This window comes from Protopterus annectens, chromosome 7.part0 (assembly GCF_019279795.1).
Source record: "Protopterus annectens isolate FY-2018-M chromosome 7.part0, PAN1.0, whole genome shotgun sequence".
In the NCBI taxonomy this organism is placed as follows: domain Eukaryota; kingdom Metazoa; phylum Chordata; order Ceratodontiformes; family Protopteridae; genus Protopterus; species Protopterus annectens.
In genome coordinates, this window is record NC_056739.1 from 312,492,600 (window position 1) to 312,516,234 (window position 23,635).

Consider the following 23,635-nt stretch of genomic DNA (forward strand, 5'->3'; position numbering starts at 1 on the left):
ACTCTTCTTCCAGTAGTACGTCCATATGCTGATGTGGTCCTTGTAACTGGGAATATGTTTATCATTTCATTAGATTAGCTGTCAGAAGTGACATAAGCTGTGATTTAAGGTGCTCATGTATATGAGCACTTCGCTGGAAGCTTTCAGAACAGAAGGTGTCCGGCAGTTTTAATGCAGAAGTCGATGTTCAGTTTCTGACACAAAAGTTTCAGGTTGTGGTTGAGATTTTCAATCCATTCCTTCATACCAGACCTCTTCAGTATATTAGACCCTCTCTATGTATTGATTTTACTTGTTACTCCCTGGTTGATTGTTATGTCTGCACTGTATGTCTTCACCCTGAATATTATCTAATTTAAACACATGCATTAATGTGTAATGTATTCTCTGCGATACGTGTCAGTATTTTTATATAGGTGGCAGAGCTGATTAACTGTATGCAGGAACAGTGTTGCACATGAGGTGGTATTCTCATTAGGACTGTTTTAGGATCACAAAAAAAAAAAAATACCAGATTGCCTCAGTACTGCTTGCAGGTACAGCATCCACAAGTTTTTATTTTAGGAACTATTTATTGATGAAGAGGTATTTTGAAAATCCCCAGCCATTTCAATTTCATTTAGAAAATCCTGTCATAAGTTCAAACAGGCTAATAGTATATCATTGTTATGTTTTGGACATGCATCACCAGAGCTGTGGACGAAGGCAAGGTGGTTCTCGCAGCCTACCTTGATCTGGCCAAGGCCTTTGATACCATTCCCCACTCAGGAATCATAGAAAAACTCAGTAAGCTAGCCATCAACCCCTATATCACTAGGTGGGTTGCAACCTGGCTCACAGATAGAACCCACAGTGTGAAAGTAGCTGACTCCAAGTCAGACTGCCGACCAGTCACGAGTGAAGTCCCACAGGGATTCAGTCGTGGGTCCTCTCCTGTTTGGAATCTACTTCTCTGAAATCCAGGCCAACACAAAGGGAATCTGGCTGACAAAGTACGCAGACGATTGCAAGTTGGGAGCTATTATTAACTCCCCAAGTGATGTTGACATCCTACAGAAAGGGCTGTCTGAGACCAACGACTGGTGTCAGAACCATGGCCTTAAGCTCAATGCCAACAAATGTGTTGTCATTCCCTTTGTTGAAAACCCGGTTCCTATGCATTACCACATTGATGGTAGTCCACTGAACACAGAAGGTGTTATAATAGAGGGTTGGGAGGGTGGCCTAATGGTTAAGGTGTTTGCCTTACAAACACAAGGTACAGACTTTGAATCTCACAGGGGATAATTGGCTAGGCTTAAAATGGCTCACAAGGACAGTTAGCCTAGTACTAATCTACGAATAAAAGATCTGGGAACACAGGTTGACATCAACCTCTGTTTCGACCACCACATTGCCACTGTGGTCAGAAAGTCCTTTTATGTGGCACATCTCATTACTAAGGGTTTTGCATCCAGGAAGAGAGGTCATTGTTTCCCTCTACTCTTCGCTCATTAGGCCAGTCATCGAGTACAATGCCCCATTTGGCATGTACCTCACTAGACACCTGCAACAACTGGAGAGACCGCAAAAGTACCTAACAAAGAGGATTCTAGGCCTTAAACACTTATCCTATATGGACAGACTCAAAAACTCCCAACTATTCTCTGTGTCATATTGCCTACTTAGAGGTGATCTCTACTTGACTTACAAAGCCATGTCTGACCCAGCTCTGTTAGAAATGCTACATCTAAAGAAATCCCAATCCCTCCGCACCACACGCTCCAGAGACCTCAACCTCATTACCACAATCAACAGAACGTGCTGTAGGAACAGGTTCATAACCCAAAGACTGCCCATGCTATGGAATAGACTTCCCATATATGTCAAACAGAACACCTCACTGGCCCTCTTCAAGAGAAATCTTGATGAGTGGATGGGAAATAGAAAATTCACTGCGGGGATCACTCCATTGGCTCTACTTGACAGAGGCACTGGGAACTAAGGTCGGGTGGCACAATGCCAGGGTAATCCTATGGGCTAGGCTTGTAAAGGCTCCAGGGCCATTAGCCTAGTACACACATATGAACCTATTCCTGTTGTAGTAGTGCTAATTACAGGATTTATGCTGTAGGAAATCCAATGTATAGCCCAATTTCTAGAGCTTAGCACCCTTCCCCTCCAGGCCAGATGAACACCCGCCTCCAGAAGATGTCAGTGCATCTCTAGGATAAAGTGGGCATCTTCCCACCCCATCTTTAGTACTTTCTTGGAGCAGTATCAGTCTCTTTAATCTGGTGTTTTTGGCCTGCGCCCCTTCCTATCACAGATAATTACCCCATTTAGGAAACCATCTTCTGTCTTTATGTATATATATTTTTGTACCTCCTTTCTATTAAAGGAGGATCAAATGAATGTTGTTTTTGCAATGTGTCCACAAAAAAAAAAAAAGAAAATACATATGTGCATGCAACAGACAGTTTTGGGGTACAGTCACTATGTCCATAAATGTAACACCTGTCAAGGCTTTAGTAATGAGGCACTTAGTTTTGAAGAAAATACTCCCTTCTGCTATCTAAAAGAAGAAGCTTGAGGCCTTGGCCCATGCTCTAATCTCATCAGGTAGTTCATTGCCACTCATGGGCAACCCCCCCAAGAAAAAGTAAATGTTTCAAGGAGAAAAGGGACACTACAGAGTTCCTGGAGCTTCAGCTTGAGTGCAGGGTCTAGTGATGCACCTTTGCAGCTCCTAGCCTACATGCCCAAATTATCCAGGGTCACTGGTATTCCCCCTGTAGAGGTTGCCATTAATTAAGGCATGTCCTCCCAAACTAAAGGACTTCATGAAGACATATATCCAGCCACTCCTTTGCAGGTGGACATATCTGACACCCATTTCAATGTATCCAAAAGGGAGGATGGGTACCCATTTGATTGTATTAATTAAGATGTCTGTGGTAGGTAGGAAGTGGTTGAGACCCTATGCGTGGACCCAGGCACGTGGACAGAAACCCCAGACAAGAGGGCCAGAAATCAAAAACAAGATGTCCACCCCAGCAAGCTGAACTAATTGGGCTTAAGGTAATAAGTTGAACCTTGCAATCCATCCCAAGCTTTTCCCCAAGAATTGTTCTCCCTGATGTTCTTCATCTCACATTGCTGCAGTCCTTACATATGGGTAGTCCGCTGTCCTCGGTCGGCCCGAATACCAAAGTATAAGGCTGACGTCGGTCAAGGCGCTTAGAACTGACATCAGAACGTCAGGGTACAAAAGCGCATGACCGACGTCACATCCTCAGTCTTTTTTGCCGCATGGTCCGATGCAGAAGCAGCGTTGCAAGTGCCGTTCGGCGTTCTGAAATTTTTCGTGTTCGGAGTTTCAGACCGAATCAAAGTTGGCTAAGTACCCCGTTGGGGAATATTTTGGTTTTTTCTTGCCTCAGTGTTTTACCGGATGTCAGAAAAAGTGAATAACTGTATTTCTTGTGGGAAACAGATACCGCATAGGGATTATCATTCTTTGTGTATTCCTTGTTTGGGGCCTGAGCACGACGTTGTTGGGTGTCGCTTTTGTGCTGGATTCAATAAGCGCACTATTAAGCGAAGGTTAGATTGTGCTAGGCTGGTCTTCGGGAAGCGGTGCAATTATAATATGCCGTCGGATTCTCCGGCGCCCGCTTCTTCGAAGAAGCGCAAAGACAAAGCAGTTAAACCCAGGCAAGAAGAGTCGTCCGTTCCGGACGTCGGTTCTTTAGAGGCGTCAGTGGAACCGGTGGTTCCGACGGAGGCTTCTCTGGAGTCCCAGGGGGAGACTTTGATATTGCAGGATGTGGCCTCTCAGGAGGCAGGTCAGGCTGAAGGGGCTTCCCAGGTTACTGTACTCCCCTCCCTTCCTAGGGTGGTTAGGCCCTCTCCTTCTGTTTCCAAGGCTTCTCCCAGAGGCAGGCCAGGTTTAGCTTCTGTTGGGGTCTCTCCTAGTGCAGCAGGGTCTGTGCCCAAGAAGCACATGCTTAAAATGGCAGAAGATTTGATTACTCTGATTAGAGGTTCTTTGCCCCCTCCTGATAAGAGGCCTAGGGTGGAGCCAGACTTGGGGAGTTTTGAGCAGGCTTCGGATATTTCTGAGTCTTTGGCTGAAGACTTGCAGGAGTACTCTCCTTATTCTGATTCTGATGCAGATGATTCGACTCCTTCTGCTTCTCCTCCAGAGGATTTTTCTTTTTCAGAGACTCTTCATTCCATGAGGGAACATTTTAAGTGGGAAGGTCAGGACTTCTCTGATTCCAGGAAAAGGCTTAGGGAATTCTTGCTTTTACCCCAGCATAGGCCCTTGGCTATACCTCCTGTTCTGGATGTTGTGGAAGATGTGTTTGCAGAGGCTTCACTTAATCCTGATTCTCTGCCTCCTGCTCCTGTTAAACCGGATAGGTATTACAGGGTGCCTGAGGCTCATAAATATCTTTATAAGAGTCCTAGGGCGACCCAGAAACTGTTAGTCAGGGACCTAAGGGTGTCAAGGCCTCTGTTGTAAAAATCCGGTTCCTCCAGATAAAGAGGCCAGAGCTTTGGATAGATGGGGAAAGAAAGTCTATACATCTTCTACCCTAGCTATGAGGGCTTTGAATTGCCAGTTTCATATGTTGAAATATCAAAACTATCTTCTTTCTCAATTGAAGTCTAAGGTGGATGCTCTGGCGGAAGGCATTGAGTGTAAAGAATTACAAGATTTGGTGCATGTTTCAGAGCAGGTGGGTAAGCATTCTTTACAATGTGGTTTTGATGCTGTACAGGCCTCGTCTAGAGTGGCTGCCACTGGTTCTGTTCTTCGCAGGCACGCATGGCTGAGGGATCAGAATTTATCTGACCATGTTAAGACAAGGATTTTGGATGCTCCTTTACAGTCTGATGTGTTGTTTGGTTCACCTGTGGAGTCAGTCTTGAAGAAAATGGAAGACAAGGCTAAGTCCATGCAGGCTGTTAAAGATTTTTTGCAAGTGCAGCCTCCAAAGTTTAGTAGGAATTGGCCTGCTAAGGGGTGGATGTATCCTTCTTATGATTCTCAGTCTAGGGGTAGATCTAGACGTGGTAGGGGCAGAGCTCAGAGTTCTTTCAGACCTAGAACAGGGAGTTCACCTGCACAATCTTCGGGTGAGGGCAGGGGCCAGTCCTTTCGTAAACAGGCCCAATGACCTACCTTTTCAGCTGCCAGATCCTTCTTGCCTGGCAGCTCCTTTGGGAGGAAGGTTGGCACTCTTCAAGGAAAATTGGAATTTGATTACCCAAGACAAATGGGTATTGGATATCATACACCGAGGTTACAAGTTTTATTTCCATACCTTGCCTCCTTTCAAAGGCATGCCGGACGTTCCTCCTCAGCAAAGACTAGAGGCTCACAAACAAATTTCTCTGCTACTTCAAATAGGGGCCATACAACCGGTCCCTCTGCCAGAAGTGGGCCTAGGATTTTATTCTCGCCTGTTCCTAGTACCAAAGAAAGGGAACACGTGGAGACCAATCTTGGATTTATCTATCCTCAACACATATCTGGACATTCCCAAGTTCAAAATGTTGGCGTTACAACAGCTTTTACCTCTGCTGGGCAAAGATCACTGGATGGTGACTCTGGATCTCAAGGAGGCTTACCTTCATGTTCCTATCAGGCTCAGTTGCAGAAAGTATCTGCGTTTTGGCTGGGACTTCTCATTATCAGTTCTCTGCATTGCCCTTTGGCTTATCTACTGCCCACAGTATTCACGAAGGTTCTGGGTCCAGTGATAGCTTTCTTCAGGCTAAGAAGAATACAGATCTATCCTTATTTGGACGATTGCCTGATTCTGGCCCAAGGAAAGGACGAGCTTCTTCATCATTTACAGTATGTGATAGCAGTGCTAAGATGCCTGGGGTATTCTGTGAACGAAATAAAGTCCAGTCTAGTACCCTCTCAGGACATGTGCTTTCTGGGTGTGAGACTGAATACAGCATCCCAGATGGCCTTTTTGACCCCGGACAAACAAAAGAATCTTTCTCTTTACTTCCATCAATTGTCTCATCAGTCCAGGCTGACTGCAAGGACAGTCCTTCAAGCCTTGGGGTTCATGGCATCTTGTATTCTGGTACTTCCCAATGCCAAATTGCATATGAGGAAGCTACAATGGTATCTCAAAAATGTATGGACACAGCACTGCCAAGATATGGACACTGTCATTCAGATAATACCTTGCATTCAAAAGGAATTTTTGTGGTGGGCTCAGGAATGTCACCTAAACAAGGGACTCTCTGTGACCCGGCCAGAGGCGAGTCAGATTCTAACGACAGATGCCTCAGACAAAGCTTGGGAGCTCATCTAAATGGAAAGTGGGTACAAGACACGTGGCCTGCCAGACTTCAACATCTGCATATCAACTTGAAGGAGATGTTAGCAGTCCAATTTGCATTAATAGCTTTCAAGGATTTACTTCTTCCAGGGCAGGTGTTGGTTCTAACAGACAACACAACTGTCATGTGGTACATCAACAAGCAAGGGGAACGCATTCTTATCCTCTATGCAGACAAGCAATGATTTTGTGGGAGACTGCTCTCAGTTTACAGCTAAATCTTCAGGCAAGGTTTCTGCCGGAGCACAGAACTCCTTAGCAGATGTGTTGAGCAGACAAATTATGGATCCCCACGAGTGGAAATTGGATCCTCATGTATTTCAGAAATTGACAGTGTTATGGGGAACTCCAGACATAGATCTGTTCGCTTCTCCACTAAACTACCAGCTGCCAAAGTTTTGCACAAAAAGGTTTCATCCCACAGCTTGGAAAGTGGATGCTCTCTCATTCAATTGGAGCAATCTTCATGTGTATGCCTTTCCACCTCTGCCTCTCCTCCCAAAGGTACTCCTGAAGGTCAGACAGGACAAGCCAAAGATGATTTTAATAGCTCCAGATTGGCCTCGACAGCACTGGTACCCATTACTGAGAAGTCTGGTACAGGAGCCTCCATGGCCTTTGCCTTCGATTCCACACCTGCTGTCTCAGGAGAACAGTCATTTACTCAATGTCAAACTTCACTCTCTACATCTAACAGCCTGGCATATTCTGTTTTAAGCCCTGGAAGGTCTCAGCTTCCACAGCAAGTTTTGAATGTTATTTTGGAGGCCAGAAGGCCTAGTACAAGGAAAGTGTACGCAGATAAATGGAGGAGGTTTTTATTTTGGAGTACAGCAAAGGAATTTGATGTTTCTAAGCCTAATTTAAGTGTGGCTCTTCAATATCTTACTGAGTTACTGGACAAAGGTTTGTCCTTCTCCTCTATTAAGGTTCATGCTGCAGCAATTTCTGCTCACTATGACTGTGACCCACCATTGTTTTCTCATCCTTTGTTTAAGCAGTTTCTTAGAGGGGCAAAGAATATAAGACCCCCACGTAGAGCTCCTACTCCTGCTTGGGATCTCAATTTTGTGTTGGAGAAACTCACTCTACAACCTTTTGAGCCTGCAGCTACGGCCGAGTTGAAATATTTATCATGGAAGACTGCTTTTTTGTTGGCCATTACCTCTGCAAGAAGGGTTTCTGAATTACAGGCCCTTATGGCGGTTGAGCCTTTCTTAATTTTCCATAAGGATAGGGTATCTTTATGGTACTAATCCTTCCTTTATGCCTAAAGTGGTTTCTAGTGTGGCTTTAAACCAAACTATTCATTTGCCTACTTTTATGCAAACCCCAAAATAAAGGGGAAAAGATTTTGCACACTTTGGATATACACAGGCAGTTGCGATATTATTTGAGCAGAACTAAAGGGTTCAGGCAGTCTCAGCAGTTATTTGTTTCATTTGCTTTGGGTTCTCAGGGCAAGCCTGTTTCAAAACAAACTATTTCTAAGTGGATTGGGTTTTGTATTGCTTTCTGTTATTCCCATCATGGTAAGGAGATTCCAGCTGGGATTAGGCCTCATTCCACTAGGGCTACTGCCACTTCTACAGCTTTTTAAGGGGTGGCAACTAAAGATATTTTGGAGGCAGCTACTTGGAGTTCAGTGCATACTTTCTCTAAGCATTACCACCTTCCACTTTACTCTAAATCTAGGGCTGGTTTTGCCACTGCAATTTTACAGGGCATTTTGGCAGCTCCTAATGCTTTATAGTTTTGCCATCCTCCCTTACCTCTGCTTTGGGATTCTACCCATATGTAAGGACTGCAGCAATGTGAGATGAAGAACATAGTACAGTTTTGTACCTACCATAAATGTAGATGTTCGAAGATCCACATTGCTGCAGTCCAATTTACCCTCCCTCCTTCCCCTCTGTAGTTAGAGGCGGTTGTGTGGTTTGGGTTGTGAGTATTCTAAATATTGTAAATAGGATTAGTGCAGGGGTGGTTAATTGGTTTTTTGCTGTCTTTTGGTTTTGGCCTTTCTTTTTAGGGCCTTCTGACATCTGGGGCAAGAAAAGACTGAGGATGTGACGTCGGTCATGCGCTTTTGTACCCTGACGTTCTGATGTCAGTTCTAAGCGCCTTGACCGACGTCAGCCTTATACTTTGGTATTCGGGCCGACCGAGGACAGCGGACTACCCATATGTAAGGACTGCAGCAATGTGGATCTTCGAACATCTACATTTATGGTAGGTACAAAACTGTACTGTTCAGGGACTCTGAGTTTTTGTTGAACAACCCTTAGTGTCTAGAGTTCCCTTCATCAGGGGAGAGAGGAAACTGTCCACAGAGGGATTTAATTTGCTCTGAGACTGGAGACAAAGACCTGGCTTATGTTCCCAAATATTTGAAGACACCATGACCTCTGCATCTCCTATAGAATTTATCTTGTTTGGAGGCATCCTCTACAACATGAAATAACACTTCAAATGTGAAACCAAAGATGAGTCTGATGCCTGAAATGTTCACTTTGATGACCTGGGTCTGATCTCTCCAAACTTGTGGCAATTACCTGCAGTCTTTGCAGTTTTAGAGGATGCTTTCTTGACTGCCTCAAAGAAGCGGAACTCCCCATCAACACCCTGCCCAGAGGAAGGTTGATAGGATCTGTAGGGTTTGGGAGTTCCACAATTTTTGTAGAAGAAATCCTAAAGCTGATTCTACAATGGTGTGTCCGGATGCAGAAAAGGAAGGAGTCCAAATTAATTCCTGTTATTAATACTTCTGATGACTGGGAGAACAGTCCTTGAGTGCTTTGGAAGGACAGTATGTACTCAGCCACCACCGCCTTTGGGGTACATAGTTGTCAGACACACATGACCAATTATCAAGCTGAACTCCTTAGCCAGTGGAGGGAAAAAAACGGGGGGGGGGGTGTTTAGCAAAAATCTGAGGTCAAAACTGCTGGAATTCACTCGCACTATTGTTCGGGTGGTTAACCAGTTCCTTAAATGAGGATATGTTGCACCAGATGCAGTTTCCAGTGCAGCAACCAGGGTATTTGTTATCAGAGGAAGTATCTGTCTGAAGTTTCAACTCTACCAGAGTTGAGAATATCAAGGTGCATATGTTAAATCCACCATTTGACAAGGAATGGGCCATTGGGGGTCCCTCACAGCAGAAGTATTCCAGAAGTTGGAGGGGAGGGGGGGAGATTATGCAGTCTGTGGAACCACTTTTTTACCCCCTTTACTGAGTATGACATGAGTTATCCAACATAGACCTGGATCTGTTATTGAACACAAGGCGGGGATAAGCAGATGAAAAGAGGAAAGGGACAGCACAAAAATAAGTAACCCTGAGATGAGGGGGAAGTATGGGGGCTCTTGGGGCCACACTACATAAAGGGAGAAACCATGACTAATGAGAGTTTCTCCCTCCACCTTTTCTCCAGTCCATATCCTCATAGTAACTCCTCCCCAGCTGTCCTTCCCAGAATAGGAGGCAGGTAGGCTCAGTTCTCCGGAAACAAGGAAACCATCACAAAAGGTGAATGAGTCCTGCAAGTGGGTACCCTAGGGGTGTAGACTTAAATTTCAAGCAAAGCTAGAGATGGCAGGCATTTCACCAGTACCAGAACACCTTCTCCAGCAAGATGTGACAGAGTCATGAGAAAAAAAGAACTGAAACAAAGGGCTCTACTCAAGGTTATTCCTAGTGCTGAAGAATGGGGAACCCTGTTCATCCATTCTAATTCTCAAAACCTGAATAGTTTCCTAATGGTCCCAAAATCTGAAATGCTAACATTGCAGACTCTTACCACTTCTCAGCAGTCACTCTGGACTTCTCAAATTCCTGCAATTACATATATGCCAAATCATAGGATTAATTTAAGAGTTAAGCTGTGTATTGTTAGGTGAATCATCACTTGGCTTAAAGACAGAATACAGTGTGCAAATATCTTTAGAAATCTGTCCAAGTAAAAATGAATGCAGTGGTGCCCTGGGGTTGATCCTCTGCCCAAACTTTGTTTAATGTAGTCATTTTATCCCATCTTTTTCTGGTATATAGAGACAACTCCATAATAGAATGCATAGATGCTAATAAAGTGGGTGGCATCATTACCTCTTGCCTTCACGTGGATCTGTTCATCACCTAGTTAGGTAATACTAATGCCTGGACTAATAATGTGGATTTCAAATTTAGCTTTAGAAATGCTAAACTTTGGTCTTTATGCCACTCTTATTAGTTAATAACATTGTACATGCAAATGTGCCAAATGATCTAGGAAACCTAATAAATGGTAACTTATCTTTTTAATGTTTATTTATTTGATAACTTGGATAGATTGCTGATCTCCATGCACCTTTTTCAGACTTGGCCCAAGTGCACTACCAGGTTGTGATTTGCTCAGTAACACATTTAGGCAATGAAGGCTGAGGGACTCAAACCTTGCACCAATGGACCACAGGTAAACAGCTTCTTGACAATGCATTAATCCTCTGGGCCAACTGGCAGATAAAAATGGCATATGAAGATCATGCTCATTGTATTCCTAGCAGAACCCTAAAGCAGATGGGGACATGTTTGCCTGTGACAAGTCGGGACCCATCTGCAATCATTCTTTTATACAAGAGTTATATGTCCACTTCCGGAATATTATTCATTGCATATACTGTAGCAGACGTTAACCTAAAATATTCTAAACCAGATTCACAAAAAGTCTGACTGTGTCAGATCTTCAAATAATTTGTCATTAAGATCTACAAAATTGAATTATGTCATACCTTTAGTTAAGACTAGACAGAAAAGTAATTTCCTTAAGCCTATTTCTAGGCTTTGGAACAAGGTTCCCCATGCAGTGAGATCTCATTCTTAGAAATCTTTAAGAGAAGCTTTGATTCAAGAGAGCACTAGAAAATACGATTAAAATGTTGCAGAGTCTGCATTCCTCTGTGAACTTAGGATCTGAATGCAGGAAATCCAACATATGAAAGTTTTAACTGTCAAGTAAAATAAATGTCTTTAGTGTGTGTATCACCACAGTGTTAATTTCTCGCACAGGAATTTCCACTCTGGGTGTTTTACAGTCCATTTATGCAGGTTTTTCATGCTGTTCAAAACAAAGCATCTATGAAATTGCATCCTTTTGTTCTGTTAAAATTTACTCCTCATGTTCTACCAAAGAAGTGTGCACACAGCTCTAGTTCAGACTTATGGGCATACAGTCCACTTGCTACTGACATTAAATGTTTCTTAGGTGAATTTATGTGATTGTATAAGTTCTCAGTTAAAAGAACCCACAAGTACTGTTTTGTTGCCAGTTATTCAACTCTGGTGCAGTCTGCATTTCTTTGAGGTCTTCCTCAGTTGGCTTTAAAATGTGTTTAAAAAGTTTTATATGGTTATTTTAACAGAAACTGACACAACCTAGTTGCATACTAGTATTTTTACAGCAGCCAGTTGGAATGTTTACATTCCTGTTCTATTTTCATACCATTTAATATCATAAGCTTTTTATAGTTTTGTACAGTTATGCTCTTCAAAAAGTGTACAAATTTAAATGCAACTCTTTTGCACAGTTAACACTTTATATTTCTTTTGATGTTTGATATAATAACTCTAAATGTAGTTTGTCAGGCTTATTTCTGTTTACTGCATCCAGTCCAGTTCAAGTCCCTATAGTTATTTTGTAGTAAAGATTTTGAATTAATTCACATGACTGGAACATGTTGATGTTTAAATTAAAAACTGGAGGCAAAGCAGAAATATTCTGATATCATTTAAGGCATGCCGCGGTGGTGCAGCAGTTAGCGTTGTTGCCTTACAGCAAAAGGTTCTCTGGTTCGATTCTCAGCTGGAGTGCCTTCTGTGCCGAGTCTGCATGTCCTCCCCACAGTCGAATGAATTTAAAGACATGCAGGTAGGTGCATGCGTGTCCCTTCCTTGAAGGTTGGACTCCGGGCTGGCAACTCGACACTGTAAAAATTCACTGCCAATCATTAGCGGACCAGAGTTCTGCTGTGGCGACCCCTAACTGGGAAAAGCTGAAAAACAGTTTATTTAAGGCATGCTAAGTACCCACATGGCTCAGTTTACTTCCTTGAGGTTAGCCGTCAACAAGAGGCCTGGGAAACCACATTTAGTCAGAAAACCAGAGGATTTGTACAGTCAGCACACAGGTAGGAGAATGAGCATCCAAGTCACCATCCATGGTAGGTTATACTTAGGGTGGGTGTGTCTTATTACAGGTAGGTGGGGTTACACAGGAGATCTGACTTGCATTTGGGTGTTTAGCTGGAGACTTCCTCCACGGCCTCCTTAGTTGGGCTTGCTTATGTGAATGTGTAACCACTTCCAAATCTTCTGGGTAAGGACACTCCCATAAGTGGATTAGACCATCACTGTTTCCACCAGGATTGGAGAACCAAAACTCTCTACTCACTTGCAACTTTCATTGCTATCTCTTTCAGAACCTGTGTGTGTGTGAGGGGGCTCAGGTAAGGCTGCATTGTGTTACTGAGCCAAGACTGCTGTTAAATTTGGAAACCAATAATGTGGTTCATTGGAATTCACTCAGAATTATCTTTGAAAACTGATAGCAACAGTGATAGAGTCTGAGTAAACATACAGCGTTGATCTGATGCTGTTTCTGCAGGCTGGCAACAAAGATCTTTACCTTCACTTTTGGTCTTCCCAGTGCAGACTCCTCTGAAATGAGGTGATGCCATGAAACTGTTCTGTGATGTGCTACAATAATTCTCTTGAACATGTTGAAATATAAAGGTGGAGAAACTTTCTGTATATCTGTAACAAGGTAAGTCTAATTTTGGTAGAATATTGCCAAGTGTGATGTGACATGGTCCTGCAAACTGCTGGTTTGTGACTGTTGACATCCAGTTTAACAAAACTGCTGTGCTGAGGATTACAAGAAAGATTTTTTTCCTCCTTGCAGCCTATCCCCTATACTGGATAGTCTGCTTTTAGCTACCAGACCCCATATTTGGGCTCACTAGAACAGCTAATTAGGTTAGCTTCTGGAAATTGGAAGAAATTTAAAAAAAATGTCATTCACTGAAGCAAACTTTCATTTTAACTTGGCTACTGTCAAAAGTGACTTGTACCGTGGCCATCACCATCTGGGTCTCTTGCATAGCCCCTCATTCATTTTTGAATGCAAGAGTTTTTTTTCCTCTTGGCCTCTACCATCGATCAGGTCTTGAGGCCTCTTCTTACTACTGAAAAATGTGATAAAAAAGGGGTATGGCATTCCAGTACAGCACCATTCTAATGATTGGGGTTGGGGATGTTTTTCATTTTGACCATTTCTTCACCCTCCCCAGATGCTCCTAGCCATGCAGTGATATTGTGGTCATGCTTGTTATGTGTCCATGAAATATTCAGCTATCCTCTGCTGCAGATGAGATGACCTGCCAATACAGAGAGTAAGTGAATGAGAGACACACACTTTTATTTGGTTGCACTAGAGTTCTGTCTCTACAAAGGGTGGTGCTTCAAGTGGGAACAAACTTGCAGACTCCCTAAAATAGAGAGAGAGCTGAAAGGGCAGCTGTATAATTTCTCCACCTGACTCATTGGTATGACAGGGGAGGTTCTCTCTCTCTCTCTCTCTCTCTCTCTCTCTCTCTTCCATTCCATTGACAATGTAAGAATTCACTGAAATATGCTGGTCTTGTGTACAGCTAAAAAGCTGCTACATTATCATGGTCAAAAGTGGATGGTGAGGTATGTCATGTGGTTTGACATGAGCTATGTTTTGGTCACTTCCTTCTTCGTCTCAGCTCACTGCATGTTCCCAGCTGCTCTCTTACATGCCTTCTCTCTTGATATAAGTCTGCTATCCAAATGATTACTTCCTGATAGTTATAGAAGGAAATTAGATTCTTGTTAATGGGACTACCACACTGTGCTTTTTATGGAAAGTAGAGGGTATCATGCTTTCCTGTTATGCTGGCCTTTTTCAGAAGGATTATTTGGATGGGTCAGAATATGCAGTGACATTAAAGCATCCCCCCCCCCCCCGGGGTATCTGTGACAAGGGCTGCTGGAGAACATTACAATAGAAATTATGCATTTAGCCTTTGTCAGTTTTGTGGTCAGAGCCATGTTACCTCACCTTAGTTAAAACTGTGCTGCTGAATTTATTTTGAACAGGTTGTCATTGTTTTGCAGGTCACCCTTATAGTACATGATTGTTGTATATGAGACTAGTGCAATTTCCATTCTTTGCTGTACTAACTGTCAGCTGCATGTCTTTGTGTTGATTTCTTATCTGCTGCGTTCCACTTAAACTGTACTATTCCTTTTCCATCTGCTTGTCTTTCTGTTTTTTGCACCCAACTAATAATTGCACATTAACCCCCAACTTACTTACTGGGTCTCCACCAGCCGCACCCTTTCCTCTTGAACCTTATGGAACGTGCCGTGGCTAAGAGGAGCAGTGAGATGAGGTCATGATATGGGTCAAACTATACTTGCCTGCATTTGCTTAATCCCCTCGGACCCTTGAATGTAATTACTTGAACAAGAAACTCTGTCTCCATCTCAGTTTCTCTCTGTCTGTCTCTGTCTCTGTCTGTCTGCGCGTGCTGCTGCTGCATGCATCCTTCCAAGATATAAACCAGTGTCCCATATTGTGCAGTAGTCTCTCAGTTCCTATTCCCTGAGCTTTACTGGGGGAGGGGGGTAATAGTGTATTACTGCCTTTCTGAGGTCAATATAAATAGTACTTGTCAATTTTAGCAGAGTCCATGTGATTTTTGAGGGGGGGGGGGTGATATACTTGTGCTAAGCCTTTTTGGGAGTCTTGCTAATACCCTCATACAAGGCTGGCCACACAGCTTAGGAACAGCATTCATTAGCTCATGTACTGACTTCCCAAGCGTCCTTGAAAGTGTTGAAAGCAGTGAAATGCACCTATATGATTTTGCAGTGTTCTGTAGTTTTATGGAGAGGTAAGAACGGATGATTTATGTACGTCAGGGATGGATCCATTCATACCTCTCAACTGTGCAGATTTTCACAGAATATCCAGGTTTTTGCCTCATGGTTTTAGTTTGTTCATAAAATTTGTGGCTTTCTGGCAAATCACTGAGGATGTGAAGGCACTAAATGACCGACAATTGAGATTCATACTGTTAAATTGCATTTTTTTAAGGAAATACAAAACCTGTTAAACGGATGATTTATGTACGTCAGGGATGGATCCATTCATACCTCTCAACTGTGCAGATTTTCACAGAATATCCAGGTTTTTGCCTCATGGTTTTAGTTTGTTCATAAAATTTGTGGCTTTCTGGCAAATCACTGAGGATGTGAAGGCACTAAATGACCGACAATTGAGATTCATACTGTTAAATTGCATTTTTTTAAGGAAATACAAAACCTGTTATTCTAGCAACTGTTTAAGTTTATAAGAGCAATATTTAAAAATTTTCCCTATTTTGGAGTCTTTGCCCCCCCCCCCCCCATTATTTGAGGCTTTGCCCAGATTTCTTGCTCCAAGAAGTCGAGAGGTATGATTAATATACATTAGTCTCACAGAAACGAATATACCCCAAAGTTATGCAAATTTTGGGAACAATTTGTTGGAAATACAAAAACTACTGGCTCCAAAATGGAAAAACAGGAATACTCCTCAAAAGAAACACATAGAGCACTGCTGTCGATGCCAAGCTTTCTTTATTAACACATTCTGGTACCTCGGCCCCACTGGCAAACATCTAGGAGATGTTAGAAATAAGAGATTGGATTAGTCCAGTGGCACAGCACTTTTGCAGCACACATGGAGGTCATATAGATAGTTTTTTCTTTAGTGTACTGGCAAAGCCATATGGTGAACATAATTTGGGGGTGATGAATTTAAATGGAAGTTAGTTCAGTTGGAATCAAAATTAATAGTTTATTTTGGCACTTTGTTCCCGAAAGGTCTTAATTTAGAAATAGAGTGGGGTATTTAGTGGTTATTTGCTATTAGGGAATAACCAGGACTTTAATGCAAACATTCAACATATAGACCAATGAAATAAAATATTGAGGAAAAATAAAATTAGCATATCCATAAATATAAATATATGTATAAAAGAAAATATTTAAGTCATTATTTAGCATCTTAATAGGGCTTAGGGTGGTTGCAATTGATTTTTTATGAAATGTGTATGTCTTTATAGTGTTTAATATAAACAAAATGAAATTATTAAATGAATTTGATACAAGTTTCTTGGTAATGCATTGTGAGATATATTTTCTTATATAGTAACATGGTTTATAGTTCACTTTTGTTAATTGTTAAGTGTTAGTGTGTTTTGTGGCGGGGCGCATCTCTGTTTTACAATGAAGTATGTTTAAACAAAGCTAATTAATGTTTTTTAATTGATTAATGAATTTATTGGTTGAATTAAGTATGGTGATGGGAGTATAAAATCCTGCCTTATGTGTATGAATTTATTCCATTGAAGGCCGGTGGGGCCGAGGTACCAGAATGTGTTAATAAAGAAAGCTTGGCAGCAACAGCAGTGCTCTGTGTTTCTTTTGAACAATTTGTTGGAACCTGTTGTGCCATGATTTGGAATTTTTCGTGCACTGTTTTCCCCTTCTAAATGTAATTTGTGGAGGTGGAAGAAACTGAATGAGAGCTTGAGAGCTCAGACATTTTCTCCTCAGTATTCTAGTGGCAAATTGGAGTTTTGTTTAGTGGCACATTTCATCACTTTTCAAACTCTTCTGCTTTGCAGGGTACTGTTAATCCATTTTTGTCATAGAGGGTAATCACAGTGCCAGCAGTTTCCTGATATCCATAAGCTTTACTTCCTTCTGAAATATTTTGGTTTAACGGGAGAAATTAAATCTTTGCTTAAGGTACAGAGCTTTGGCTTTCTTTTTCATTTGCTTGCATTTGCGTCTGAGTGCAAAATATCCATTCCAAGTTGTCTGGTTCCTAAGGATCCTGTGTGACATCTGTGATGCATTTTGACACAATGGAAAATTTTTTTTTTTTTTTTTTTTTTTTTTAAAGTTCCCTGGTGAATCAGAAGGCGGCCATGCTGTCCCTTTGCTTTTTGCACGTGGGAAATATTTTTCTGTCATTGGCAAGAAAATGCTTTATAGGTTCTCTATAAGGCCATGCAGTCCTGGACTCCATTTGTGATCTGATTGGTGACCATTTTGTAGTTACAAGCATTGTAGTCATTTTAAGAAGTTTATTTTGCTTTAAAGTATGGCGGTTGATTATGGGTTCTCATATATTTGCTTTTTTGGTAAGTGTCTGTCACTAAAATAGGCAAATATATGACCAGGTAGCTCAGAGGATGTCTCTAGGGGAATACTGAGGGTCCAGTCCAACAATGACTGCCTTTCTGTCATATGACTGTCTTTGGCATACCATACAACAATTTACAGGAAAGTGAATTGACAGGTTATATTATTAACTGTATCTCAGACAGGTTATATTATTAACTGTATCTCAGACATGAAAGTTCTAGTAATAAAAATCTGCAAGATGTCTGAATTGAGGCTGCTTAGCAAAGTAGGTTTTTTTTTTCATAAATGTACCTGTGGATTCTGGGTCTGGGGGAGGAGGAACATCTGCAGTAAGCTAGTGGTTAGCTTTAGGTTACCTTATTCTTCTTACTGTAAGACTATTTTGTACAGTTAGGATTATTATTTAAGTTAGACCTGACTGTGGATAAGGAGAAATTTATACATCGTGCATCTACTAAGAAATACTCTATCGCTCAATTTTGGTCTTGACCTCTGACTGGAAGGCTTAGTCACCCCCCCTTTTTTTTATTTATTTTTTTTGTGGTGTTGCATGGTATGACTTCACCATGTATTGATCATTATTTTGATGCAGTGCACCAGTGATTTTTTTTGTCTAGACTGCTTCCCCACCTTCCACCTGCCAACCATCAAGCCTCCATTAGTCAGACCTGAGCCCTTTTTCTTCAATGCTGGAATTCACCAGAGTGGAAGCTATAGCCATCAGGCAGGGGCCATAATTTAGGTAGCTGTGAGGGTGGTTTCTGCCCTTGTTTGCATCATAGTAATGAGGTCATATGTGCTATGGCCTAACCCCCTCTGTTGGGCAGGGGTGCAGGTGACGTGCATCACTGTAGGGACAATGTTGTATTACTTGTGCAAGGAAAGATTGCCAAGTACAGGTTTATCAGGAGTATGCCTTGCTGCTCTTTTCTGGAAGCTGTGACGTGTGTGTGTGTGTGTGTGTGTGTGTGTGTGTGTGTGTGTGTGTGTGTGTGTGTGTGTGTGTGTGTGTGTGTGTGTGTGTGTGTGTGTAAAATATGATGCATCATTGTACACCTTTGCGTAAGTGGTTTATAAGAACAGCCTGTGACAACCATCTGTACAACCCACTTTCTCTTTCTTAAAAATTGATACTGTTATCTCTATGGTAGAAATCCACTGCTGCATGGCAAATGCCATAGTTAGAGATTTTATGTTCTGTATCAAGTAAAAGTGCTCCTTCAAGGTACTGGAAATCTCAACATTCTCTAAGCTTTGCCACAGAGTTCAGACTATTGTATTCCACTTCTAGAACTTTGATTTAAGCATCTGAGACCTTCCACATCTTACAATGGGGATACACCTATTCACTTAAATGGTACAACTTCATTGAAATTTTCCTTTTTCAGTCTCTGTTTAATTACTGAAGTTTCTGAACTTCCTTCTCTCTTTAATCTGATTTATTTTTCAATCACTATCTTTCTTTTATGGTAGTTGAAGAAGACAATGGAGGCTACTCTTCAGACAATTCAAGACATTGTCACAATTGAGGACTACGATGTATCCGATTGCTTCCAGCACAGCAACTCTATGGAGTCTGTCAAGTCTACCATATCGGAGACCTTTATGAGTAAGCCAAGCATTGCCAAGAGACGGGCCAATCAGCAAGAGACAGAACAGTTTTATTTCATGGTAAGGGACTGCTATAATGAAACAACTTCTTGGAGCATATTGACCTTCATACTTTATATTTTGGCAGGTTTTATTGAAGGTATCAGACTTTTATAAAAGCTCCATTAAACTTCTTAAGAGCTTTTGTACAAGAAGTGAAATAATCTGAGCTTGATTTGTGTGTGCTGTGGGGCAGCCATCTTGCATATTCAGCAGCATTTTGGCAGTAATGTTTCCTGTGACACAGCAGCTGCAAATTATATCTAGAATTTTATCCACAAGAGCATTTTATTTTGAAATATTTTTGATTTATGGGTTTGGAACTTGCAGTGAAATGTTACTTGATGTGCCAAGCATATTATTTTCAAGGGAATAATAGAGTATGTGTGTATGTATACAGATACATGTGTTGCTACATGTGCATTCATTTATTTTTGAAATGAATCCAGGGGCTTTGTAAAATGTGTTCATTCGTATACGGCAATATTTTCTTCTGGAAATGTTTAGACTGCTTTCAGAGAATAACGTTTGTTGTGCACATGTCAAGGTATAACAGACACACAGCTCTCAACTATCCATCTTTTTGCCTCATATTTTTAGTCTGTTGCTCATAAAATTTGTGATTTTCTGTGACATAACTGAGAAATTAAGTCACTAAATAATGACGAAGAGTTGAGTTTTAGACATAATACCCTTCAGAAAATGCATGCTAATGCAAAACAGTTATTTTATTAATGTTTTAAGTTGCATGAGCAATATTTAAAATGTGTCCCTGATTTTGGACCTTTGCCCCCCATTATTTTTGGCTTTGTCCAGATTTCTTGCACTGAGAAGTTGAGAGGTATGAATTATTTTGTTTCCTTGAACCATGTCCTGTAGTTTCATTTCTAGCAGATAGATATTTAAGAACAACTGTCACTGAAGTCAGATATCTCAATTTTTCCCATTTAGGGATTCTACTGCATAATGGTTAAGGCCTCCACCTCATATCCTCAAGGTACAGGGTTTGATTCTAACTTCTTACATATCTTGCTGTTCAATTCCAGCAAAGCACAACATTATGGGGGTGAGTTTAACATAATGGTTAAGGTATTTACCTCATAGACGCAGACTACAGGGTTTGATTCTAACCTCAAGATATTGGATAAGCTTATAGTGGTGCTTCAGAGCAATCAGCCTAGCATTAACCTATGAACTTATCAACAATGTATTTTATTTACTTGCGTTTGATTCTGGGTACGTGATGGACGTGTATGGTAGGACAGTTGTGCATTGCATAGTATTGTCATCTCACAGTATGATGTTATCTGGTTCGATTCTTGGCTGGAGCACATTCTGTATGGAGTCTGCAAGGTTTCACTGGGTTCCCATGGGTTTCTTGCAACATCCCAAAGATGTGTGTAGATGGATTGATGACTCCCATATTGACTGTAGATGTGTGTGTGTGTGTGTGTGTGTGTGTGTGTGTGTGTGTGTGTGTGTGTGTGTGTGTGTGTGTGTGTTGGTGTGCGTGTGTGTGACTGCTGGTCACAGGGTTGCTGTAAGAGATGGTTATGACTCTGCAGTGATGTAGGATAGATAGGTGTGTGTACACTAATACTGAGTTTGATTACATAAGAGCTAGAGCAGAATTACACCCAAATCCCTTGTCACGCTAAGTTGTATTTTCATTGGAGTCTCTCTGCCAAGTAGTGATCCAATGCACCTGGCCTTAAGAATCTGCTCTACTCCAGCTTTGTGCAGGTTGGGTCAGGCAATTAAGTGTCTTGAAAACAGCATACCTGTGTCATTTATATAGGGGACTTTTTGCATCTACCTGTTGGCAAAGTAGACAAGTTCACTTTAACAATGAAGGAGCCGAATATTTATTTATTCACAAACAATGAGTCCTGCTCCCATGCATTCCACAGGAACAGAGGAGAGTTTATCGCTTTGGTGTACAGCAGTCATGATTTTCCATATTCTCTCCCAAGTATTCCCATTGCACTGCATTGCTGCAGAAGGAAATGATGTGGCATTTCAAAGTTTTTGCCTTAATTCTGAACTAAGATACACAAGGTACACCGTTTGGGCCAGTTACTGTCTTTGTGGATCCTTTGTCTCACCCGTCATATTCCTATTAGTGCATTTATTGTATTTGCATACAGACTGACCAGAATGATGTAATCAAGGGAAGTAAACGTGCATGCGAAGACCTATAACTTGCATGCGAAAACATATGGCCTTAAGTACTGGGAGTATTCGGTAGCATTTGTGAGGTGCTGTAAAGTATGTGTATTTGCTAAGTCGAGAGTGAAAATGTCAGCAGCTGGCGGCTTTATCCGGGTGCATTCTACAAATGACGTTTTTTCAGTATCACACCACCGCCTTTTAAAAACCTGTTTTGTAATAGTATAATTTTACACAGCAAATTTGCTGTCTCTGTTTGGCTTGCTAAAAAAGTGAATAACACCAGCTTACATGTTAAACTGAATCTTGTGTATTCTTATGCATTGTATTTCAGTAACAACTTTATCTAGTTGGGAAACTAGAACTTTACCATAGGTGAGGATTGCTTAATCCGTCTTGTCTGACAGTTTCCTGCCTTTTTGATAAACAGCGGGTTCTACTTTATTGGAAGGTTATATCTCCATCCCATGCCTCTTGTGAGAATTGTATTGTGCCTTTCCAGTGTATTTTTGTATTTCCTCACTTTTTCTGACTCTGTTACATGCTCTGGAAGACTTTTTGCGAGAAAGTACTTTGTCATACCTGCTGTGAGCAAATCCATCTTTTATCACCAGTCTGTCAGTTACCTGCAGCTGCTGTTTGCATCGGTAACACAGGGTACCATGGTTAAAACATGTATGAACCAGTTCAACACATTGCACATAACTTAAACCATCAAAATTATTGCATTAATAACACACAGAGACTTAAGTTGGATTAAATGTCTGCAGCCATGTGTTTAATAGTTATCTCTGACTGAAACCAATTATTTGGAGATGTGTGCAAGGCAGTAATTTCAGGAATGCCATCTCTTTGCCACTTCCTTCTTTGTACAATTTCTGACCAACAAACAATGGCCTGCATCCAGCATTGATGCATATAACAGACTTCCTGTTTGAGCAAACTAGATCCCCATTTGGAAGATGGCATATGTTGTTCCCACCCAAATGCAGTTTAATGGTATTCCTGGCTGAACCTAACACAGTGGGGACTGGAAGAAACGTTGCTCTCTGTATCTAAGCAGAATAAACACCTTGGAAATTTTTTCTGCAGGGTTTTCTTCCTGCAAACAATGTAATTTAAATTTAAATTGTGACATTTACAGCCCTGGTGCCAGACATCTCAAGTTAAAAATAAGCATACAAATTTACTGTGATTTTTCTCCATTTGGGTACTTCACTGTACTCTGGTAGCCAGGCTAAACCAATGGACTGACAATGCTTAGTAACTCGCTTTAAAACACAAACCAACATACTGCAGCAAGAAGGAGCTAAGGATGGCATTGGATGATGTCTTGTCTTAATGTTACAGACTTGCAGATATCTAGGGTGGAAGACGTCTGATCGATCTGGAAGGAAATGCACCTTCTGTACCAGAAGACCCAGGTATTATCACTACTGCAACAGTGAACATACACAAACATCTACAGTTTGCAAATTCATAACATAACTGTACTTCTAAAGTACATCTCTGTTTGGAAGCCACCTTCCTAATGCAGTGCAAAATGCTTCTCTACATTTAAGTGAGGATCATTTCTGAAAATGAAAACGTTAATTGATAAAAGCTATAATTAGGAGATTTTCCCATTTTTCCAGATAACTGAAATGTTTATGTGCTGTGGTTCTATCTTATTTTGCATTATTTTGGGATTTGAGAATCTTCAGCATAAGTAGATAAAAGCAGTGTATTCTCTTGTTAAAAAAAATGAAGGTATTGCAAGCATGCTGCATTGCTCGTACCGCACAGCAAGAAGTGCAAAACACGTCAATGTCCATGCAGTGTGTTTGCATTCTGACAATTTACACATACAGACAGGTGTGCCCTGGAAGACCAAGTAATAAGCAATTTACACCTGTGCAAATGTTAGTGGATTTCACGTGAATAGTTAATCAGCTGTGGGTTAACTCATTTGCATGTTAATGAGGGCTGATGCAGTTTCAATCTTTTCCAAAGTGCTAATTGCTTCATACAGAAAGCTGTGCTTTGCAAATTTAAAATGCGTGGAGCTCAGGGCAGTGCAGTGAGACAGAGAGTTTTGGTTTCTGCAGTTGTTTGCTTGCCAGTATAATATTAATATCTTTGAGAAACCTTAACATGTTTGTAAATATACCTAGCCCAAATTTGCATCTGATGCTATAACTAGAAGCAAAGTATATAAATA

At 41.3% G+C, this 23,635-nt stretch overlaps 1 protein-coding gene across 5 annotated transcripts in view; it reads left to right on the top strand.

Moving 5' to 3' along the window:
* Positions 1-23,635, top strand: part of SRGAP2 (SLIT-ROBO Rho GTPase activating protein 2) — a 1,651,541-nt gene that overhangs the window by 1,191,639 nt on the left and 436,267 nt on the right. For all 5 annotated transcript variants that reach the window (XM_044076850.1, XM_044076847.1, XM_044076851.1 and 2 more), the window contains one exon: positions 19,090-19,287. In XM_044076850.1, coding sequence (XP_043932785.1) covers positions 19,090-19,287 — 198 coding nt within the window. The remainder of the gene's footprint in view (positions 1-19,089; positions 19,288-23,635) is intronic.